The sequence below is a fragment of the Lethenteron reissneri genome, unplaced genomic scaffold, assembly GCF_015708825.2.
Source record: "Lethenteron reissneri isolate LAM-NWPU_2019-01 unplaced genomic scaffold, ASM1570882v1 scaffold_120, whole genome shotgun sequence".
NCBI classification, from domain to species: domain Eukaryota; kingdom Metazoa; phylum Chordata; class Hyperoartia; order Petromyzontiformes; family Petromyzontidae; genus Lethenteron; species Lethenteron reissneri.
In genome coordinates, this window is record NW_026890893.1 from 946,183 (window position 1) to 969,012 (window position 22,830).

Sequence of the window (22,830 nt, forward strand, 5' to 3'; positions counted from 1 at the left end):
TAGAATCAACCCACCCGCGCCTGCAACATGGCTTCATCCCAGAGGTCGCAATCGGCTACCCGATACCCGTACCCTACTCGATACCCGGCTACTCGTACCCGGCCGGGTATCGGGTATGGGTACGGGTACCCGTGCCCGTACCCGGCCGGGCACGGGTAGGGTACGGGTACCCCTTTGCGACCCTGGTGCGGCCGGGTACGGGTAAGGAATCAGAACCCGTTTGGGACCTCTGCCCCTGCCCGAGTGCAGAACCTGCACACGGACCCATTATCGAGTCTCGCCGATCGTCTCTACGCTCCCGCGCGTCAATGAGTCGGCTCGTGACCCCCGTGCTCTGTGGCGCATCGTGACGGGGTCCTGTTGAACACTCCGACCTCCCAGAATCAGAAACAGAAGCTGTATTCATACAGTACAACCCCCTCCTCTCGAGCACGTTAATTGGTTCCATGAGACGGGTCGCTTAGTGATTCGGTCGTTAAGCGAGTATCGGGAAATACACGTCATTAAGGATCTATATGTTCCAATAGCATTACACTACACTACGATACACTACTATACACTATCCTACTATACACTATCCTATACACTATCCTACTATACACTACACTATACACTACTATACACTATCCTACTATACACTACTATACACTACACTACTATACACTACACTGCTATACACTACACTATACACTACTATACACTATACTACTATACACTACACTACTATACACTACACTACCATACACTACACTATACACTACTATACACTACACATCTAGACACTACACTATACACTACTATACACTGCGCTACTATACACTACACTATACACTACACATCGGGCTCTATGGAGGCCCGTCGTTAAGCAATTAGTCGTTAACATGGGTGGCTGTTAAGAGGGGTTCTACTGTACTTGAGGAATCCGATGAGCTATAAAACTTTTTTTCACGTCCAGTCGGGGCACGGGGTAAGAACATTACAACAACAGACGATACAAAAACATGAGAGTGATGCAAAGTTCAAGAAAGGTAAACAAATCACCCGAACCTGTACAAATACAACGCTAAACCACCCCCATCATACCAGACAAAGCCCATGGAGGTATGAAGTTATTTTTCAGAAGCGACCTGGCCACAAATGAAACTCAACAAAGTGGCCCCATCATTTGGACATGTAGAGCGGCGAAATCATCGAAATAATCTCAATGCATGCTCTTTGTTTTTTTCGGTAAAGTCACGTATAGGTAGAAAAACAATAACAGATCGCGTCGTTTCGATCGCAACAACAAGCGACCGTCTTCAGGTGACTTTACCGAAAGAACCAAAGAGTATGGATTCCTGCAGTCACGGAAACTTCAAACCAAGAATCTCAATGCATTTTTTCTAAATGTGGAGGCAAAACCCAGAGGACGCGCAGACAAAATCCACACGACCACGGGGAGAGAGGGAGAGAGACATAAAAACCCCAAATATACAGCAGGCGTCAGAGTCGGGATCGAACCCCTGACCTCCTGCACACCAGGCAAGGAAGATTACCGTAACTTAAAACACATTCCTGCGGAGGGAGCTGGTAGGAACGTTGGGTTGCTCGGTCAATGGCCAGGGTCAACGGCGGCGTGGTGTATTCCGCAAATATGGCCGACTGTGAGGGCGAGCACAAGCCGGCGTGAGTAGGTTAAACGTTGAGTTTTAGAAGGGCACCATGGGGTTACCAGCCCCTCCCCACCCAGCCCCACCCCTCCCACCCCCCACCCAGCCCCACCCTCCCCACCCAGCCCCTCCCCACCCTCCCCCTCTGACTGTGGAGACCGCTGGGATGCTCGTCCACGCATTAATCGTCAGCTGCGTGGACTACTGCGACAACAGCCTTATCGGCTGTGCCATCGCTGTCCACCTGCGGCCACTCCAGTCGGTGTTAAATGCTGCAGCTCGTCCGATAGTTAGGACACAGTAATATGGTCCGATCACGAGTTTCATACGTGATAATTACAACCGACATCTTCAGGCGGACAGCCAGATTTGTGGCGATCTAACCCCCCCCCCCCCACCAAAAAAAGACCTGTATTATGGATACACAAAGATAGCTCGTCGAGTCAGAGCAAACAGACAGCCTCGTCCAGCCAGAGACGCAGATACAAAGGTCTCCTCCCATATAACTCCTCGGTTATGCACAAGTCAAAGGCAAAGCACCCCCCGTACAGCCTCTAACAGACTGTTGCGGCAAGTGCTGTTAGTGAGCAGCACCTACGAAGGTCGACACGGCACACGCGGGGGTGGTGTGGGCTGCACCACGCCTGCCCAGCCGCCTTTGTCTCCCCAAGCGATTACATTTGCATATCGCACCAGGTACTCATGTGAGGCTGAGTCGACCTAGGGGAGGTCCAGGACCGGTACAGAAAATCTTCACTGTCACTGGTGTTGGTTGGTGGTGGCCGTGAGCGGGGATGGAACTCGGATCGCTCGCTGGGTTCATGACACAGCGCAGTTGCAAACACTGCACTACCGCTCCCCATACCCTGCGCCACTCTCTCACACACAGACTCAGAATATGTCTCTATCCTGGAGGAATCCGATGAGCTATCGAGCTCTTTGTCACACAGATGTCGAGTAGGGGCACGGGGAACAGAACGCTACAACAACAAGCAGTACAACAACACGGCAGTGGTGCAAACTACAAGACAGGTAAACAAGGATGGGGATGAATCTAGATTTGAAGTTTTCGTGACTCTCTCGCAGCGCTCCACTCCCCCTATCCCACACCCCCCTCTCTATATCTCCTCCCTTGCTTCTCCCCCCTCTCTTACCTATATAGCCTCTTGTCACAGCAGCTCTTTTGCCCACTTCAGCAATTGTTTATTGCTGTGGCTGTCCCACGTGATGACGGACGCTTGTGTTGCGCCCGAAACGTCGTGATTTAATTTATTTTATTTTATACCTACGTGACTTTTACCGAAAGAACCAAAGAGTAAGGATGAGGATGGTTTAGTATTGTACAAATACAACACCATCCTACCAGGGAAAGCCCGCTGTGGTATTTCGCTTATTTTTCAGAAGCGACCTGGCTATCACAGATGATAGCCCAACAAAAGTGGCGATACGCACAAACACGATCGGAGTGCAAAGTGTAGGAAAGATGAGCGAATCACTAAAAATATATATACAAATACAACATCTTTTTTTTAAATCTTACCATGTTAAAGTTCACTGAGCTGTTTCGCTTCTTTTTCAGAAGCGACCTGGACTATCACAGATGATAGCCCAACCAAAGTGGCTTATCGTAATCACGTGGGAAATTTACAGCAGACAAATACTTTAAATAATCACCGAGGGATACGGCCACAGTCAATCTCCGTACTCTGAAATCCCTATCTTCACATTGTCAAAGTATCACCGTCCCTCAATAACTTCAAGCATAGACTCCGGGTCAGTCAGATGAAAAAACTACCCAGTCGCCTCCTCCATGTAGCCTAACGTCCACAAAGACAAAGATCCCCCGTGTAGCCTTAACAGACTGTTGGGGAAAGCGCTGTTAGTGAGCGCTTTTTAAGGCCGGCACAGCACACGAAGAGGTGGGTAGCCACCACCACGCCCGGCCGCCTTTGTCTCCCCAGTAACGATGTTTACACACCGCACCAGGTACTCATTTTAGGCTGAGTCGACCTAGGGGAAGCCCAGGACCTGTTCAAATAATCGTCACTGGTGTTGGCCGTGAGCGGGAATCGACTGGGACGCCAGGTTCGGAGCGCAGCAGTAGCGCAGCTACACTGCCGCTCCACACTTACTAACTCCCACACACACTGATGAGTCCATGGGTCTCTGAACGTGTTTTTTTAACACTGAGTTTAGCATGTTTATTTTTAATTCGTATGCTTTGCTTAATTGATTGAACAATATGTTTGTGTGGATACACATTGTTGTATTTTTTCGTGTGGTTTTTATATGAAGCCCTCTTGGGGTTCCAACCTTACCTGCACCCTGCACATCCTGGTACCTTGTGTTTATGTCCACCGTTTGCCTTTCACTTGTCTTTTGTTGTGCGAGTAATAAAATAAAAATAATTAAGAACTCACGCGGCCTTTCCCGACTGAGTTCAAACTGGTTAACGGCGTCAACTTTGCGGTCGATAGACAAAAACCCACCGCCCACACCGAACCCGTAACCGTTTTTTTGGGAGGAATCTGTTACCGGTTTCCCAAAGTAGCTGGAAAGTAATGAAAATCGTTTGTTTGTCTGACGCGTTATCATCACCGGTGGACAATCCTTTAAAAAAAGAAAATAATCTGCGACGCGCGTCTGATGGATCACATTGAACGTAGATGCCCCCAAAAGTGTTTGGAACCACCGTCTCTTGGCATCTTCATTCTGGGTCTCTGTGTGGTGAGTTTATGGGTTACTGTTTGATGAGTCTATGGGTCTCTGTACAAGTCTGTGAGTCTTTGTATAATGAGTCTATTGGTTTCTGCGTGAGTCTGTGGGTCTGTGTGTGAGTCTGTAGGTCTGTGTGTGAGTCTGTAGGTCTGTGTGCGAGTCGGTGAGTTTCTGTGTGATAAGTCTATGGGTGTCTTTGTGAATCTGTTGGTCTGTGTGCGAGTCTATGGGTTTCTGTGGGATCAGGTGGAGAAATCTGGTGGAGACTCACACGGGACAGGGGGTGGGGAAGGATATATACACTCCCTTCTCCACACTCTCACACTCACCCAGTCACCTACTCACTCAAACAATCACCCACACACTCACTCACCTTCAACAACCGCCATTCGCCACGAAGTGGCGATGACGTCACCACGACGCTTGTGCCAGACAACTGGCAGGAGGTCACGGGGCAGGCCCAGGTGCTACCTCCTCGTGGTTCCGGACGAGCAACGTTGTCGTGGACAGTGCCGTGGGGGGAGGGCCAACTCCGATTGGCCTTTCCCCTCAGGGCGTTTGTAGCCACCACAGCGGCTAAATGGGGGTTCTGGACGGGTGCGAGGGGCTGGCAACCCCTCCACCTTCAATTAATTACCACTAAACCACGTCTAAAATATCGAATTAAATTCACCTACACACACTCATCCACCCACTCACCCACCAATTCACCCGCCCATCTACTCACCCAGACAATCACACATAAACAACAACAACCGCCATTCGTCACTAAGTGGTGCACCACCTGTGCCCCCTACTCTGCCAACTTGCTGTGCTTTATCTATTAGGCGCTTCGCTCGTTGTTGTGAGCATCGCTCCTCCGCCTTCCATTGTTGTTGGAGGGCGACTACCCAGTAGTGTCCTTCACGAGCCTCCTCCACAGAGGCCGATCTTGACACCGCTGGTACCAGTCATCGGCAAGTCCACTCAGCTCCACATCCTCCTGTACCACATCACTCCATCTCTTCTCTAGCCCGTGCCATGCCCGTTTAGCCCCCTCGATCCGGCCGAACAAAAGCTGTTTAGGCATGCGGTGACTGGGCATGTGGGACGCAGCCAACACAGCCTTGCCTGCCAGAGGAGCTGACCGATGGGACTTTGCCCAGATCTTTCAAGGATTTGTGAGCTCCTCACACAATCCAGCCTGGTTAAACCCAGTATGGATCGTAGGCAGGCCAGCCTAAATGTTTCTAACCGGCGACGATGTTCCATTAGGGGGGTCCACGTTTGGCAAGCATAGAGAAGGGAGGGAATGAACGTGGCCGAGAAGACCTGAAGCTTCGTACAGAGCGACAGACCAGGTAGCTTCCATACAGCGTACGCAACCGATGGAAAGATATCGCCGCTCGACTGATTCGGAGTGAGACCTCTGCTGTTAAACCGGAGCCGGTCATGAGCACACTGCCCAGGTATGGGAAACTCTCCACTCTCTCCACAACTGCCCCATCACCGATTGGGAGTTGTGGGGGTGGAGTTGTAGATGGTACAACATACCCAGGCAGGTGTTCAGTTTTGGTGGGGCTGATGGTAAGGCCCCACCTCTTAGTGGCACGCTCGAGTTTCAGCAGCAGCGTCTCCAACTCTTCCTTTGATTGAGCAGCAATTACCAGATCATCGGCATACATAACGTGGTTGAGCAATAGGGAGCCATCCCTTGACCGCAGCCTCCCATTTTATCTGTATCAAATGGAAATTCCTCCGGTACAGCTACTGAAGGCTTCACGAACTACGTGGTCAAAATAGATGTTAAATAATGTGGGAGCCAGAGGACATCCCTGTCGCACGCCAAGGTGTACAGGGAATGGCTCTGACTCCCGCTACGTAGTTTTACCCGGGCCCGCTCACCATCATGAAAGTCCTTAATGAGCATGAGCAGAGGGTCAGGGACTTCGAAAGCACGAAGAACAACCCAGAGCACAGGCCTACTGATGGTATCATCGGCCGTGACCAGGTCAATAAAGCAGAGATGTCGTTCTTGTTGTAATTCCCTACACCTACACACACCCACTTACTCACCCACTCACTCACTCACCCACACAATCACTCACACACTCAAACACTCACACACTCACCCACCCACGCACTCATTCACCTAACTACACAATCACTCACTCACTCACACACACATTCACCCACCCACTCACTCACCAACCCACTCACACACTTATTTACTCATATAATCACTCACTCACCCGCTGATTACTCACTCACCCCCCACCCCCCACCCAACACTCACTCACCCACACACTCACCCACACCTTGAAACACTCACCCAAATTCCCACACACTCACTCCCTCACCCACATCTCACTCACTCACTCATCCACCCACCCACCACTCACTCTCTCACCCACCCACCCACTCACACACTCACTCTCTCACCCACCCACACACTAACTAACTCATCTACACTCACTCACTGTCTCACACACCCACATAATCAATATATGAATCACGCACTCACCTGCACATTCATTCACTTACCCACCCACACACTCACTCACTTATTCAAACACCCGCACAATCACTCACCCACCCACCAACTCACTCCCTCATCCTCCCGCACACTCACCCACACGCACACTCTCTCACCCACACACACATTAACAGAGAGCTTGCGAGTGAGAGTGACCGAGTGAGAGTTCGGTGAAGTTTGAAACAAATCGACAAGTTTTCCTGGGGCCACCGAGGTCACCCCCCCCCAATTCTCTGCCCTCCCCCTCCCCTCGTGTTAATGACCACAGTGAGTCAATGAGTGACCTGAGCTGATAACCACACAAGGGTCACTCTGGGGTCACCCCGTTTACTGCTCCACCACTCCATGCTCTACGGGTCTCTGACCCGGTGCCAGGTTTCGCGTGGCCGCAGCCCAGCTGTGTGGCCAGATGGGGGTGGTGGAGGATGGTTGGTGGATCGCACAGGGATGGGGTGTGGAACTCCCTTCTACCCGTGTGGGGACTAATCTCCATCTGTTCCATCTCACTCCCATCTACCCGTGTGGGGACTAATCTCCATCTGTTCCATCTCACACCCTTCTACCCGTGTGTGGACTAATCTCCATCTGTTCCATCTCACTCCCTTCTATCCGTGTGTGGACTAATATCCATCTGTTCCATCTCACTCCCCTTCTACACCATGTGTGAACTAATCTCTATCTGTTCCATCTCACTCCCTTCTACCCGTGGGTGGACTAATCTCCATCTGTTCCATCTCACTCCCTTCTACCCGTGTGTGGACTAATCTCCATCTGTTCCATCTCACTCCCTTCTACCCGTGTGTGGACTAATCTCCATCTGTTCCATCTCACTCCCTTCTATCCGTGCGTGGACTAATCTCCATCTGTTCCATCTCACTCCCTTCTATCCGTGTGTGGACTAATCTCCATCTGTTCCATCTCACTCCCTTCTACCCGTGGGTAGACTAATCTCCATCTGTTCCATCCCACTCCCTTCTACACCGTGTGTGGACTAATCTCCATCTGTTCCATCTCACTTTTTTCTACTCCGTGGGAGGACTAATCTCCATCTGTTCCATCTGCCTCCCTTCTACCCGTGTGTGGACTAATCTCCATCTGTTCCATCTCCCTCCCTTCTACACGTGGGTGGACTAATTTCCATCTGTCCCATCTCACTCTCTTCTACACGTGTGTGGAATAATCCACATCTGTTCCATCTCACTCCCTTCTAGCCGTGGTGGACCAATCCCCATCCGTTCCACACTCATCAGAACCGGGCAGGACCCTCCATAACAACAGCGCCACGGGACTCTCCCCACGAGGGTGGTGGTGGTGGAAGCGGGGTGTGGTAAAACAATGACAATCATAACAACAAATGGCATAATTCAATAATCGATGGTTCAGGGCCGCGTGAACTGAAGTCACGGGCCGTGTCCAATTCCCCCCTCCCCTCTCAACCCCCCTCCCCTCTCAATCCCCCTCCCACTCCCTCCCCTCTCAATCCCCCTCCCACCCCTCCCCTCTCACCTCGCCTGACTCCCACGGGCTCGCTTTGCAGGAGTCAGACTCCGAGGCTAAGGTCCCCGTTGCGTAACGCACAGAGGGGGGTGGTTGGGGTGGGGCTACCCCCCTCCCTGAGCCCCACCCCACCCTGCTCAGTGACCACCCCCACTCCGCCATGTGGGGATAGGGCGCGGGGTGAAGGATGTGGCCGATTGTTTGACCATACTTCCCCACTCCCCCGAATGAGGACCGGGTCGACACGTGCCACCTGATGCACGATGTGGTGCCGTTCACAAACCATCGCCACCGCCACCGCCGCTGCCATCGCCGCCGTCTTCACTCTCACTGGATTTTTGTTGTCTCTCTCTGCTTGTGTATTGGTCTTCGTGTCTGTGTCTTACAAATTTCACACTTAACTTCTAATTTAGCAATCTTTGGAAGAACGTAATCAACCAGGCTATGCGTTAATTGTGTGTTGACCGACCCTCTGTGTTGCATAGCATTAAATTTCGAAAATTTTCTAGGTTTATTTGAATTAGTGTACCTTTATCTGTCTCCACTCGTTTTGTCGTTCTTATGTTCTGCTCTCTCTGTGTGTCTCGGCTGTTGTCCCTCTCTCTCTCTGCTTTTGTCTGTTTTTCGTGTTTGCGTCTTGTCTCTCTTTAAAATTTCACACTTAACTTCTAACTTAGCAATCTTTGAAAAACGTAATCAACCAATATATGCGTTAATTGTGTATTGACCGACTCTCTGTGTTGCATTACATTACATTTCGAAATTTTGCTAGGTTATTTCATTCAGTGTGTCTCTCTCCCGGTCCCCTCATTTTTCCAAGCTTCTGCAGCGTGCCACTCATTGACATGCTAATTTATCTAACCCCTCCCTCTCTCTCCGCCCCCGCCTCCTCTCTCTATTTAAGGCCTCGACACAGAGGCGTGGTTTCTCTGTGTGCCGATGTACGTCTCTATCTTTATGTATCTCTGTGATATCTGTATCTACTTATATGTCTGTCTATATGTCTCTGGTTCTGTGTTTTATCTCTCTCTCAAATTTAGCATTCTCAGGAAGAACGTAATCAACCAGGTAGGGTGTTGACTGTTATGTTATCCGACTCTCTGTTGTATTACATTACATTTCTAAGTATACTAGATTTGTTTCTATTTCATTTATACCTGATGATCGCTTGTGTTGCAATCGAAACGTCGTATGCTAGTATTTAATTGATTATTTTCTCTTGATACGTGACTTTACCGAAAGAACCAAAGAGTAGTCTCTCACAAAAAAGTTTATTGCTGGTCGGGTATCTGTGTCCCACGGACGAAAAGATGGCTTGAGGGAAGGATATTTAACAGATGTCTCAATAAAACACCCCCCCCTGCCCACAACAAACGACAAAGCAGAGTTGGCCTTTTGTGAACAAAGAGCCTGATGACTCAGCTGTGACTCCAGTTTCGTGATGAAGACACCCCCCTTTCCAGGTTAATTATGGCAGAGGCCGAGCGGACGGTCTGGGACGGCTGCTTCGTTTGAAGAACTTTATACTGGTAGGAACGAAGTGGACCAGCCTACAATAGATTATTTCGTCCATCCGTCCGATGTCCGATTACATGTAGCAACATCGCCCCCTACTGAAAACACTTGGCATGACCCTACAAAAACCTTTAGACTCTGTGAGGCTTTCCTGGCTAAACAAGTGTAACATTCCCTTATAATTCCCTCAGATAGCTTTTAATTAAAACATTTCAATTAATGAGGCTTTCCTGGATAAACACGTGTAACATTCCCTTATTATTCCCTGAGATAGCTTTCAATTAAAACTTTGAAATTAAATAAAAAACTCACAGCGCCCTAAAGCCTACAGCTAGGCCTAAAGCCTAGAACTAGGCCTCAAAGTCTCCCTTCATATCGTACCCCCGCGTGTGTGCAAGGGAGTTAATGTTTAACTATGTTACATTCCCTGATGCTTTTAAATAGAAACATTTAAATTTAAAGCTTTTACATAAATAATAAAAACATTTAAATTTAAAATTAACTCACGGCGACCTAAAGCCTAGAGCTAGGCCTAAAGCCTAGAACTAGGCCTCGAACTCTCCCTTCATATTGTACCCCCGCGTGTGTGAAAGGGAGTTAATGTTTAACAATGTTACATTCCCTTATGTTTTCAATAGAAACATTTACATTTAAAGCTTTTACATAAATAATTAAAACATTTGAATTAAAAATTAACTCACAGCGGCCTAACGCCTACAGCTAGGCCTAAAGCCTAGACCTAGGCCTCACACTCTCCCTTCGTATCGTCCGATTCGGTGTAGCAACATCGCCCCCTACTGCAAACACTTGGCAGGACCCTACAAAAACCTTTAGACTCAGTGGGGCTTTCCTGGCTAAAGAAGTGTAATAATACATTATGTTTATATTCTTTGGTTATTCGTTCCTACCAGCCCATCCCGCAGGGTCCTGTTTATTCCAATAAATCGAACACACACGGACACGCACACGCAGCTGTGTCCACACACAAGCGAACGAAAAAAAGTATGATTCCGGCCCCTTTGAAGGCAGGCGTGACAAGCAGAGACATTTTCCAGATATAAGAGAGACACGGCCATACATAGAGCATCTCATCTCATCACCGGAGCCGGAGGAGATCTCATCATCATCACCTCCAATGGAGACGCTCTCTCATCATCCAAGATGGCGATGCTCACTCAGTAGCGACGTGCTAAGCCAAACAGGGGTCTGCACCACCGAAGAATTGTCGCTACACCGAGCCGCCGAGGTGCGAGTGAAACTGACGGAGATTTCAGTTATCATTCTCGGGCAATAGCCAAGACACCCAACATCAACCCAACGTCAACCCAGCAACGAACGAGAGCATCGTTCATCGCCAGAGCACCCAGAGCCGGCGAGCGCGCACAGCCGCGTCGTCCAGTGCCCCGAGCACAAAGGTGCCAGCCACCAGTGCACGAGCGAACGAGCACCGCCGCGCCGCCAGCGCTACAGAGTACCAGCCTGCCAGCGCCAAGCGCCGCCAAGCGCCGCCGGGCACCACCGGGGCCACCGGGCGCCACCGGGCGCCACCTAGTGACCGAGCCTCTCCAAGGACAGCATCGGGCCGACGCCACTCATCTAGCAGCGGAGAGAGAAAGCCGGCGGCTCACTGCAGAGACGCCACGTGTGAGAGGAAACTCCAAGCCGTTCGTATCCCCTTCCCCACACTCACAAACTCACGACGGCGTCTGTTTAAATACGACAATTTACCAAGGAGACAATCCCACACACCCACACAATGGAATCAACCCTAGCCAATCATAAGAAGACTAATTATAAAAGTATGAATCATCAGCTGGCCATGAAGGCATCGCCTGCTTATCGCGTGATTATAATACGTCGGTTATAAGTGCATTAGTCGTTTTCTTTTATTTTGTTTTTTTATTCGCATATACGACCAATAGATTCGTCGATGCAAACTAAACTCTTGAAATCCTCATCACGAATCTACATGTTTACAGAGAGAGAATATCGTGTCAAACCTGTTCCTTTGTCATAGAATCTCGCTTAAGAATTAATTATAGCTGAGCCAGAGATACGATCTCCCATAAAGAACACACACACACGCCCTCGCACCCCATTGTTCCAAAACATTTCGTTAAAAATGTAATCTTTCCGACGAATCTATTGACATATTCTTTCGCCTTTGGGGTATAATAAGTGCTTTTATTGGCCTTCCTATGAATATCGTTGCATGCCTGTTTTAAGAACTCTCCCTATCGTCGTCTATGCTCGTTACGCGGTGGAATTAATGATATGTGCGATTGCAAAAGGAAAAAAAAGTATTGATGGTTAAGTATGCTGCTCACTGAGAGAAATCTCCCCGATGGTACCCTGGATAATTCCAAGCATGAGAGTTCGCATATTAGAGTGTCATATTTTTGTTTAGAATTAAAATTGCTTAACCCAGAAGTGTTTGAGTGTTTCTTTCCAAGTCCATGCATAACTATCTTATTTACAAGAACTGTATCCTGCGTTGAGATATGAATTTGGAGACACACTAAGATATAATTAATAAATGTTTAAGCAATGATAATTGTTTTATCCCGATTAATACGACTCTGGGCAAGGAAGCTGAGCCTAATTATCATAACTGCCCACATTAACATAATCTCCATGACTATCATAATTTATGCATATAATTTCCAAAACTTGCGCATTTTTCCAATCTTCATTTAATTTTAATTATTTTTTTAATCAAAATTTCATAACCCGACATATACAACAACAGAGACCCATAGACTCACACGGAGCTCTGTTGACTCACCACACAGAGACCCATGGACTCACATAGAGACCCATAACCTCACTCGCAGAGACCCATAGACTCACACGGGGATCTGTAGACTCACCACACAGAAACCCACAGACTCACATAGAGACCCATAACTTCACTCGCAGAGACCCACAGACTCACACAGACACCCAACGACTCATCAGACAGAGACCCATGGACTCACATAGAGACCCATAACCTCACTCACAGAGACCCACAGACTCACACAGACACCCAACGACTCATCAGACAGAGACCCATGGACTCACATAGAGACCCATAACCTCACTCACAGAGACCCACAGACTCACACAAACACCCAACGACTCATCAGACAGAGACCCATGAACTCACGTAGAGACCCATAACCTCACACACAGAGACCCATAGACTAACACAGACGGCTACCGGTTACTGACATTCGCAACCGGTTATCCATCTTTGTAAATAGTGTAGACTCAGTGAGCCTGAGTGCAGCGTGGACTCAGTGAGTATGTGTGCAGCGTAGATTCAGTGAGTCTGTGTACAGCGTTGGCTCACTGAGTCTCTGTGCAGCGTAGACTCAGTGAGTCTGTGTGCAGCGTGGACTGAGTGAGTCTGAGTGCAGCGTGGACTCAGTGAGTCTGTGTGCAGCGTGGACTCAGTGAGTCTGTGTGCAGCGTGGACTCAGTGAGTCTGAGTGCAGCGTAGACTCACTGAGTCTGAGTGCAGCGTGGACTCAGTGAGTCTGTGTGCAGCGTGGACACAGTGAGTCTGTGTGCAGCGTAGACTCAGTGAGTCTGTGTGCAGCATAGACTCAGTGAGTCCGAGTGCAGCGTGGACTCACTGAGTCTGAGTGCAGCGTGGACTCACTGAGTCTGAGTGCAGCGTGGACTCAGTGAGTCTGTGTGCAGCGTGGACTCACTGAGTCTGAGTGCAGCGTGGACTCAGTGAGTCTGAGTGCAGCGTGGACTCACTGAGTCTGTGTGCAGCGTAGACTCACTGAGTCTGAGTGCAGCGTAGACTCACTGAGTCTGTGTGCAGCGTGGACTCAGTGAGTCTGAGTGCAGCGTGGACTCACTGAGTCTGTGTGCAGCGAGGACTCAGTGAGTCTGTGTGCAGCGTGGACTCACTGAGTCTGAGTGCAGCGTAGACTCAGTGAGTCTGTGTGCAGCGTGGACTCACTGAGTCTGTGTGCAGCGTGGACTCAGTGAGTCTGTGTGCAGCGTGGACTCACTGAGTCTGAGTGCAGCGTTGGCTCACTGCGTTTGTGTGCAGCGTGGACTCAGTGAGTCTGAGTGCAGCGTGGACTCACCCAGTTGAGCAGAGACCCCTACTTGCGTGGAGTGCACGGAGAAGGGTCGATCGAGCAGCAGCACGGGGAAGCCCTCGGCAGGGCAGCCTCAGCAGGGGCGGCCTCAGCAGGGGCAGCATTGTGGGGCAGCAATCCCGGGCTCACGGCTCTGGCACGATCTCCGAGTCTCGAATTCGAGTCTGTCCCGGCTTGAGTCTCTGAGTCTGTCTCCCGTCAGGGGCCGTGCGATCTCAGTGCGCGCGAAGAGGCAGAGAGAGAGAGAGAGTGAATTAGGCAGGGAGAGTGAGATAAAGTGAGAGGCAGAGAGAATGTGACGGTGGGGGTGAGGATGGGGTGGCCGTGTGAGTCGGGGCAGTTTCAACTGTGGTGGCGTGGAGCCAAAGCTAGGGGTGAGCCTGAGTTTTTCTCTGAGTCTCTCTCTGTGTCCGAGCCTTTTTCTGAGTCTGAAATTAGAGACTCAGAGAGATTCATAGAGACTCGAAGTCTCTAATCTCAATCTATGTCTGAGTGTTGAGTCGCTCCTGTGTCTCTGATTCACTGTCTGAGTCTCTGTTTGGGCGATATTTTTGTTTAATTGCATAATTAGTAAATCAATAAAAACGATATGAATGATTTACATTTTACCGTGTAAGGTCCAATGTAGCAGCTCTTTTTCAGAAGCGACCTGGCTATCACAAATGATACTTAGCGGCTTATCACGTGGAAATGTATAGCAGCAGCCGCATACTCTAAACCAGGGGTCCTCAAACTTTTTAAACAGGGGGCCAGTTCACTGTCCCTCAGACCGTTGGAGGGCCGGACTATAGTTAAAAAAAACTATGAACAAATTCCTATGCACACTGCATATATCTTATTTTGAAGTGAAGAAACAAAACGGGAACAAATACAATATTTAAAATTAAGAACAAGTAAAGTTAAATCAACAAACTTGCAGTATTTCAACGGGAACTATGGGCCTGCTTTTGGCTAATGAGATGGTCAATGCCCGGTTCCATATTTGTCACTGCTAGTCGTAACAAGTGATGCAAGTGTGCATCCGTTAGTCTAGATCTGGTTGGAGATTTCAAATGTTTAATTCTGGAAAAAGTCTGTTCACAGACATAAGTGCTGCCAAAGATGGTTGCCATTTTGAGTGCATGGTTCCTGAGATGAGGATATGTATCAGAGGGGAGAGATGCATAGAAATTATGAAGGCTGCTTGACTTGAATGCGTCTTTCAGAGATTCACAATTCTGCAGTTCAGCCAGTTCCATTTAATAAATTGTATCCACATTTTCAATGTCAATAGAAAATGGGTTACGGAAAAGCTGTATGTTCTGTTCATGGAGATGAAGCTCTTTAAATCTAAATTGGAACTCCTTTTGCAATTTTTCCAGTGAATCCACACATGTTTTGTTTGGGAATTGCAACCAATGGTTTTTCCGCTAACAGATTTTGAGTTGTGGGGAGATGGCAGAAGTTTTCCTCCTTAACTTGTTTGATGAGGAGCTTCCCCATTCCTTGAAGTTGCACATTGAAACTGTTGAGTAGCTCTGTTACATCTGTCAGAAAGGCAAGGTGCCATTTCCATTCTGCATCATTGAGTTCTGGTACTTTGTTTTTTGAAAGCAGAAAAGCTGTAATCTGTGGAAGTAAGTCATAGAAACGTTTCAAAACTCTCCCTCGACTCAGCCAACGGACTTCTGTGTGGTACAGAACATCTTCATAGTCAACATTTAGTTCAGACAGAAATTCCTGAAATTGTCTGTTATTTAGTGCATGAGCTATAATGAAGTTAACACAAGATACCACAATTTTCATAACAGTCCCATTTCAGTGATTTACTACACAGCGCCTGTTGGTGGATGAGGCAGTGTATGGCTATTGGATGAGAATGGTTATGTTTGTCCATCTCTTGGTTAATGCGAGCAATTACTCCTTTCTTAGACCCCACCATGCCAGGAGCACCATCAGTTGTCACACTGGCTAGTTTAGCCCAATTCAGCTCCAAACCATTCACAGTTTGGCAAACCTTTTCATAGATATCCTCTCCTGTAGTTGTTCCTTTGATGCTTTGCAGTGCAGCAAGCTCTTCTGTGACTTCGAAATAGTCATTCGTCCCACGAATAAAAATTAGAAGTTGTGCAGAATCACGAACATCATTGCTTTCGTCGAGTGCCAAGGAAAAATAGGAAAGTTTTTTTGTGGAGTTTTGCAAATGCTGATGCAAATTGTCTCCCATTTCTTCAATCCTCCGTGTAATTGTAGGTCCTGAAAGACTCACTGTACTAAATAAATCGGCCTTCTCTGGACACATCTCTTTGGCAACAGAAAGAAGGCATTCTTTAACAAATTCTCCCTCCACGAATGGTCTGCCAGTGCACGCTATTAGCTTGGCAACTTGAAAACTTGCTCGCAGTAATGAAATATTTAGCTGCTTCTGCTTCACAAAAGTATTTTGCTGAGTTGTTAATGTATTTTTCAGTTTTAATGTTTTATATTTTCTCCGACCAAGCAATCATATTTATCTTTATGTTGAGTTTCATAGTCTTGACGTAAATTGTATTCTTTGAACACAGACACTATATTCTGGCATATCAGACACACAGCTCTTTCCCTGTACTGCATGAAAAAGTAATCATAAGTGCACTGTTCTTTGAATATCCTACACTCCGAGTCAATTTTTCTCTTTCTTGACATCATTGTTTCCTAGGGAGTCAAAATTGCTATTAGTAAAATACCAATATATATACAGCGCTACAAAAAACAATATACCAGCAATAACTTTGCCCACACAGAGACATACAGACTGCACTGCCCATCAATGCAGTCTGATTGGGGGAACTCCGCTTTTACCCCAGGCTCACACTGGTGCGGGTGCCATTAAAAAGTTAATTACACCTGCAGTTTTGTTCACAGATCGCAGTACATCCCCAGCACACAGGAATATCACTGGGAGTGGAGCCGAGGGGCAAGTGAGGGAGCTGAGGGAGGCAGAGCCAGTCAAGCGCAGCCAGGGGAGGGCTGGCAGCCTTAGGCCTGGGGGGCAAGTCCAGTCAATTGGCCCATTGAACCATTCACCAGCGCAGCCCAATGAGTGCCCACCGCCGCAGCTCAATAAGTACCCACCGCCGCAGCTCAATCATTACTCACCAGCGCAGCCCAATTAGTGCTCACAAGCGCAGCCCAATTAGTGCTCACCAGCGCAGCCCAATGAGTGCCCACCGCCGCAGCCCAATGAGTGCTCACCAGCGCAGCCCAATTAGTGCTCACCAGCGCAGCCCAATTAGTGCTCACAAGCGCAGCCCAATTAGTGACCATGGGCCGGATAAATGTCCTCGGCGGGCCGCATGTGGCCCGCGGGCCGTAGTTTGAGGACCCCTGCTCTAAACGCACGTTGATTCTAAATGTGGAGAAAAATCCACACGACCACGGGGAGAAAGAGACACGAAAACTCAAAATATACAGCAGCAGGTGTCAGGGTCGCGATCAAAACCATGACCTCCTGCACACCAGGAGAGGCAGTTAACATCTTCTAGCCACCGTGATAGTGATCAGAGAGACACGCAAACTCCAAATATACAGCAGGTGTCTGGGTCGAGATCAAACCACGACCTCCTGTAGACCAGGAGAGGCAGTTAACATCTCCTAGCCACCGCGGCGCCCCTAATAATGGCACAAAAAATGGTTTGGTGCCGCATGCATAGACGCAACTTCAAATGTCCCCGCGACTGGTCAAGAGTGAAAACAACATTAATGTTTCTAACCGGCGCAGATGTTCCATTAGAGGGGGGTCCACGTTTCGCAAGCATAGAGAGGGAGGGCAGAGCGACAGGCGAGGTCGCTTCCACGCAGCAGCATTACACGGCCGGTGAAAAGATGATGACGCACGGCTGTTTCGGAGTGAGACCTCGACCGTCAAACCGGAGCCGATCATGAGCACACCGCCCCCTGGAATGAGAAACTTCTCCACCCTCTCCACAACCGCTCCGTCACCAATTGGGAGTTGAGGGTGGCGGAGGGTTCGACGGCACACAGAATGCCCAGGCCGGTGCTCCGTTTCTTCGTAGCGTCGTCACTTTGGCAAGGGGGCCGTCCATAAAAGACGTCACGCGATTTTGGACGATTTTTGACCCCCCCCCCCTAGTCACACGGCGTCACAAAAAGTCAGACCCCCTCAAATATGACGTCACAATGCTCTGCCCCCCCTCCCCCCTCAAAAATAAAACATGCTTCAAATCGCTTTAAACTATTGTCATTGTAGTGCGTATTTAATGTGGCGCTGCACTCTGATTTTGTAGGAGAAAACATTTATTAAAACGTCTATTTAATTAAGTAGAACGTGTTGTCTATCTATATATATATATAAAATCGTGAATCTGTCTGTCTGTCTGTCTGTGTGTCTGTGTGTCGCCGGACCATACGCACTTTCATTGGACGCCGGTTGCCCCTGCCAACGGCTAGCGACGCCTTCGCCGCTTTCATTGGACGGCGGTTGCCCCTGGCAACGGGTAGCCACGCCTTCGCCGCTTTCATTGGACGGCGGTTGCCCCTGCCAACGGGTAGCGACGCCTTCGGCGCGGGGTGGACGCCATTTTGAATTCCCCTTAAAAATAGGCGCACGCATTAACACGCGACTCTGACGTAAATTCATCACAGTTTCACGTCCTCTTCACTCCCCTCCCACCCCAATGTGTTCAATTACTATTATAGGCTTCGTAGGTAATAAAATAATAGCGATTAGACAGTATTATTGTAGCGCGAGGGGGTGGGGGGGAACGGCACCCGTACCCTGCCTCTGCCGGGTGGGCAATTTTGGCGAGGCCGGAGGCTCTGCACGCTACTAGGCCTCGACACCCACCACGCGACTCTGAGGTAAATTCATCAAAGTTTCACGTACTCTTCACTCCCCCCCCACCACAATGTGTGCAATTAATATTACTTGTAAACCCAACGCGCCAAGAATCTATTCTTTAAATGTTGACTGTACAAATAGTCATTAAGCTGGGTGAGCGTACTGCCAGTCTATAATGTAGACTGTAGCCTGCTTATTAAATTGGGTGAGTGTACTGCCAGTCTATAATGTAGACTGTAGCCTGCTTATTAAGCTCGGTGAGCGTACTGCCACTCTATCATGTACACTCTAGCCTGCTTATGAAGCTGAGTGGGTGTACTGGCAGTCTATAATGTAGACTGTAGCCTGCTTATTATAATCGATTCTTTCAATGTTCTTTGTACAAATTGTCATTAAGCTGGTTGAGCGTACTGGCCGTCTATAATGTAGACTGTAGCCTGCTTATTCTGTTGGGTGGGTGCACTGCCAGTCTATCAGGTAGACTGTAGCCTGGTTATTAAGTAAAGTTAGTCAATTTGTAACACGTACGCTTTCGCAAACATTATTCATAAACAACGTTATTGGGTTTAGATCGCCTTATTTATTAATGTGTTGTAACCCTTATCCACCACCCGACACGCCCAATCTGCAAAAAATTGTCACGTTCATAAAAGACTAAGACTTCACTGCTTTAGCCCACCGGTGTGTTCAAGCGTAAAACCACAACAATTACCATTTCTCATGAAAAAACAACTGTATAATAATGTTTAAACCCCACGCACCAATAATGGATTCTTTCAATGTTCATTCTACAAATAGTCATTAAGCTGGCTGAGCGTACTGGCAGTCTATAATGTAGACTGTAGCCTGCTTATTCAGCTGGGTGGGTGTACTGGCAGTCTATCATGTACACTGTAGCCTGCTTATTAAGTAAAGTTTGTCAATTTGTAACACGTGGCCTTTCGCGAGCATTAATCATAAACAACGTTATTGGCTTTAGATCGCCTTATTTATTAATGTGTTGTAACCCTCCACCACCCAACACGGCCATTCAGTAAAAAAGTGTCACGTTCAGCGGTGAGGGAGGGAGAGCGGTGAGGGAGGGAGAGCGGTGAGGGAGGGAGAGCGGTGAGGGAGGGAGAGCGGTGAGGGAGGGAGAGCGGTGAGGGAGGGAGAGCGGTGAGGGAGGGAGAGCGGTGAGGGAGGGAGAGCGGTGAGGGAGGGAGAGCGGTGAGGGAGGGAGAGCGGTGAGGGAGGGAGAGCGGTGAGGGAGGGAGAGCGGTGAGGGGGGGAGAGCGGTGAGGGGGGGAGAGCGGTGAGGGAGGGAGAGCGGTGAGGGAGGGAGAGCGGTGAGGGAGGGAGAGCGGTGAGGGAGGGAGAGCGGTGAGGGAGGGAGAGCGGTGAGGGAGGGAGAGCGGTGTTGGAGGGAGAGCGGTGAGGGAGGGACTCAGCCTCAAAACGAGTAACTGGTGTGGCATATTAACATCGGCACTGGGGAGACAAAGGCGGCCGGGCGTGGTGGATACAAGTCCCGGGCGAAGCCGGGTAGTACAGCTAGTGTTTATTTAAAGTTGCGCATTTTGATGTGACGTCACATTTCACAACCCCCCCCCTCGTCACACATCGTCACAAATGTCCGACCACCCCTCCCCCCTAGGTGCGTGACGTCATTTATGGACGGTCCCTTTAGTGCTCAGACAGGGACCTACTGAACACTATCACGTCATCCAGGTAAATTAGGTACTGTTCCCATTACAAGCCCCGCATCACCAACTCCATCAACCGCTGGAATGTCGCTGGCGCGTTAGTGAGTCCGAACGGGAGTGCTTGGAACTCGAACAGTCCCATCCTTATCCTCTGTTTACGTTGGTGTGTTCAACCTAGAGCAAGAAGATGGGAGACGAGAACTCAGCAAACCTCAGAAATATAATGTGATGCAACCCAGTCGGCCAACAACACAGTTAGATACTAAACCTGGTTGACCACGTATTTCAAAAGACTGCTAAATGTTGTGTTCATCTTCTAGGTTGAACACACCAACGTAAACAGAGGAAAAGGACTCGTGAGCAGACACGAGGTACAAGGTAGCAGAGATACATACACAGATAAGACACACAGGGAAAGGTGTTTTGGGCAGCACAGAGGGACACAACAAGCAACACCACACCAAGAGACATACACACATGGAGAGGCACACGCAGAAAGACGCCCAGAGGGGTAACGTACAGGGACTTATATAGGCTGTAGAGGTGGGGTTAGGGAAGGGTAACCGGTGTGTTCCCTCGCTTGTCTCCCATCTTCTTGCTGTATTTGCCTCTGTGCACTTTGCCGTTCTCTGTGTGCTCTGTGTGTGATGTCCCTCTGTGCGTTCCCTCGCTGTGTGGTTTACGCCATTTTCACCTGAGGACGAGCGCTTGTGTTGCGTTTGAAACGTCGTGATTTATTTTTATTTTATTTTATTTCTACATATGTGACTTTACCGAAAGAACCAATGAGTATAGGTGTTAAGATGTTCAAACAACAAATGTAAACCTTTTGTAAGGAATAAAGTCTGCATTAACCACACGTACTTGTGGTGAACATGCAAACATGTTCTAATAATATATGCATTGTCTTTGAAACTGATTGACCTACACCAGAGACAGCCTTCCTTAGGGCCTAGTGTCACCAATGTAAGACCAGAGAATGCCAAAAGGTGAAGAGTGCGAGCTATAAATGCTCTGAGTGCATTGTCTTTGTACTGTTTACCTTCTGGCGTTCTCTGGTCTGACGCTTGTGAGACTAGGCCCAAAAGAAGGCTGCCGCTGGTGTAGGCCAATCAGTTTTAAAGACTGCATATATTATCAGGGCAGGTTTGTTTGCATGTTCACCACAAGTAAGTATGGTTAATACAGACTTTGTTAATTAGAAAAGGTTTATATTTAGTTTGTGAACATTTAATACCTGTTTTATTGCCAGAAAGCGTAAAACCTATTGTTTTTTTTCATACCTGAAGGTGCCTGCTGTATATTTGAGGTTTGTATATTTGAGGTTTGCATGTTCTCTCTCCTCGTGATTGTGTGGTTTTTCTCCGTGCCCTCTGGGTTTTCCCTCCACATTCAGAATCAACATGCATGCAGAGTATTTGGCTGCTATTACACATTCCCACATGATGAAAAGCTAGTTAGTTGAGCTACCGTTATTGGCCAGGTCGCTTCTGAAAAAAAAATCGATATATCTCAGTAGGCTTTACCTGTTACAACAAATATTCTATAGTTTAGTAGCCCTTGAGCTGCTTGCAGGTAGGATCATTGTTTTCATAGCCCCCACTCACTGTGCTTAGATTAGTCGTCCCTAGAGTACAGCAAATCGGGGTGACCTCCCTGTTCCCCTCGCCCTTTGGGAGGCCCCCGCACTTCGACGTCAGGGTGTCAGATGTAATTCTTCCGGTTTAGTTTAAAGGCGTCGGGGGGCGGGGCACATAGGGAATTTATCCCGAGGTCTGCACCCCCTATGGATGGCCCTGGCAGTGGCTATGTCATACTGAACATCTGTGGAAAAGAGCTTCATATGTTATCGGATTGCTCCTCCAGTACAAATTAAAAACAATAATTGATAGGCGTCGGGGTGTGGGAAAAATGGTAGAGCAGGAGTAGTAGGCCAATGCGTACTCGGGCCTGTATATATTTGTGATAATGCAGATGATAATGTTGCTGACGATGATGATGCAGCTGATTATAATATTGCTGATGTTGCAGATGATGATTTTACTGATGGTAATTGTAGCTTGGCATAAAGTTTGCAAACATGTTACCATGTTTTACCACAAGTGTAGTGGCATAAATTAGTAGTGTAGCTGGCAGGAAAGGGGATCAGCGGCTTACGGCAGCCCCGACGTCAGCATGCCAGGATATATACCAGAGGGGGATCTAGGGGAAAGGTCACAGAAGGGGCGGAGCGAGGCTACGCTGACGGTATAAGAGGGGCCCCTGTAGGGGCCCTAGGGGCTGTTGTTGAAGTGGGATCCCTGTTGTGCTGCTGAAATCTTTGTCACCA

At 48.6% G+C, this 22,830-nt stretch overlaps 1 protein-coding gene across 1 annotated transcript in view; it reads right to left on the reverse strand.

Annotated features, from left to right (window-relative positions):
- The window catches only part of LOC133361689 (medium-chain acyl-CoA ligase ACSF2, mitochondrial-like), a 37,687-nt gene extending 23,428 nt beyond the window's left edge, over window positions 1-14,259 (reverse strand). The window contains exon 1 of the mRNA XM_061580676.1: window positions 13,983-14,259. Within this exon, the coding sequence (XP_061436660.1) occupies window positions 13,983-14,101 (119 nt within the window). The 5' untranslated portion in view covers window positions 14,102-14,259. The remainder of the gene's footprint in view (window positions 1-13,982) is intronic.
- Window positions 14,260-22,830: the final 8,571 nt, after the last annotated feature.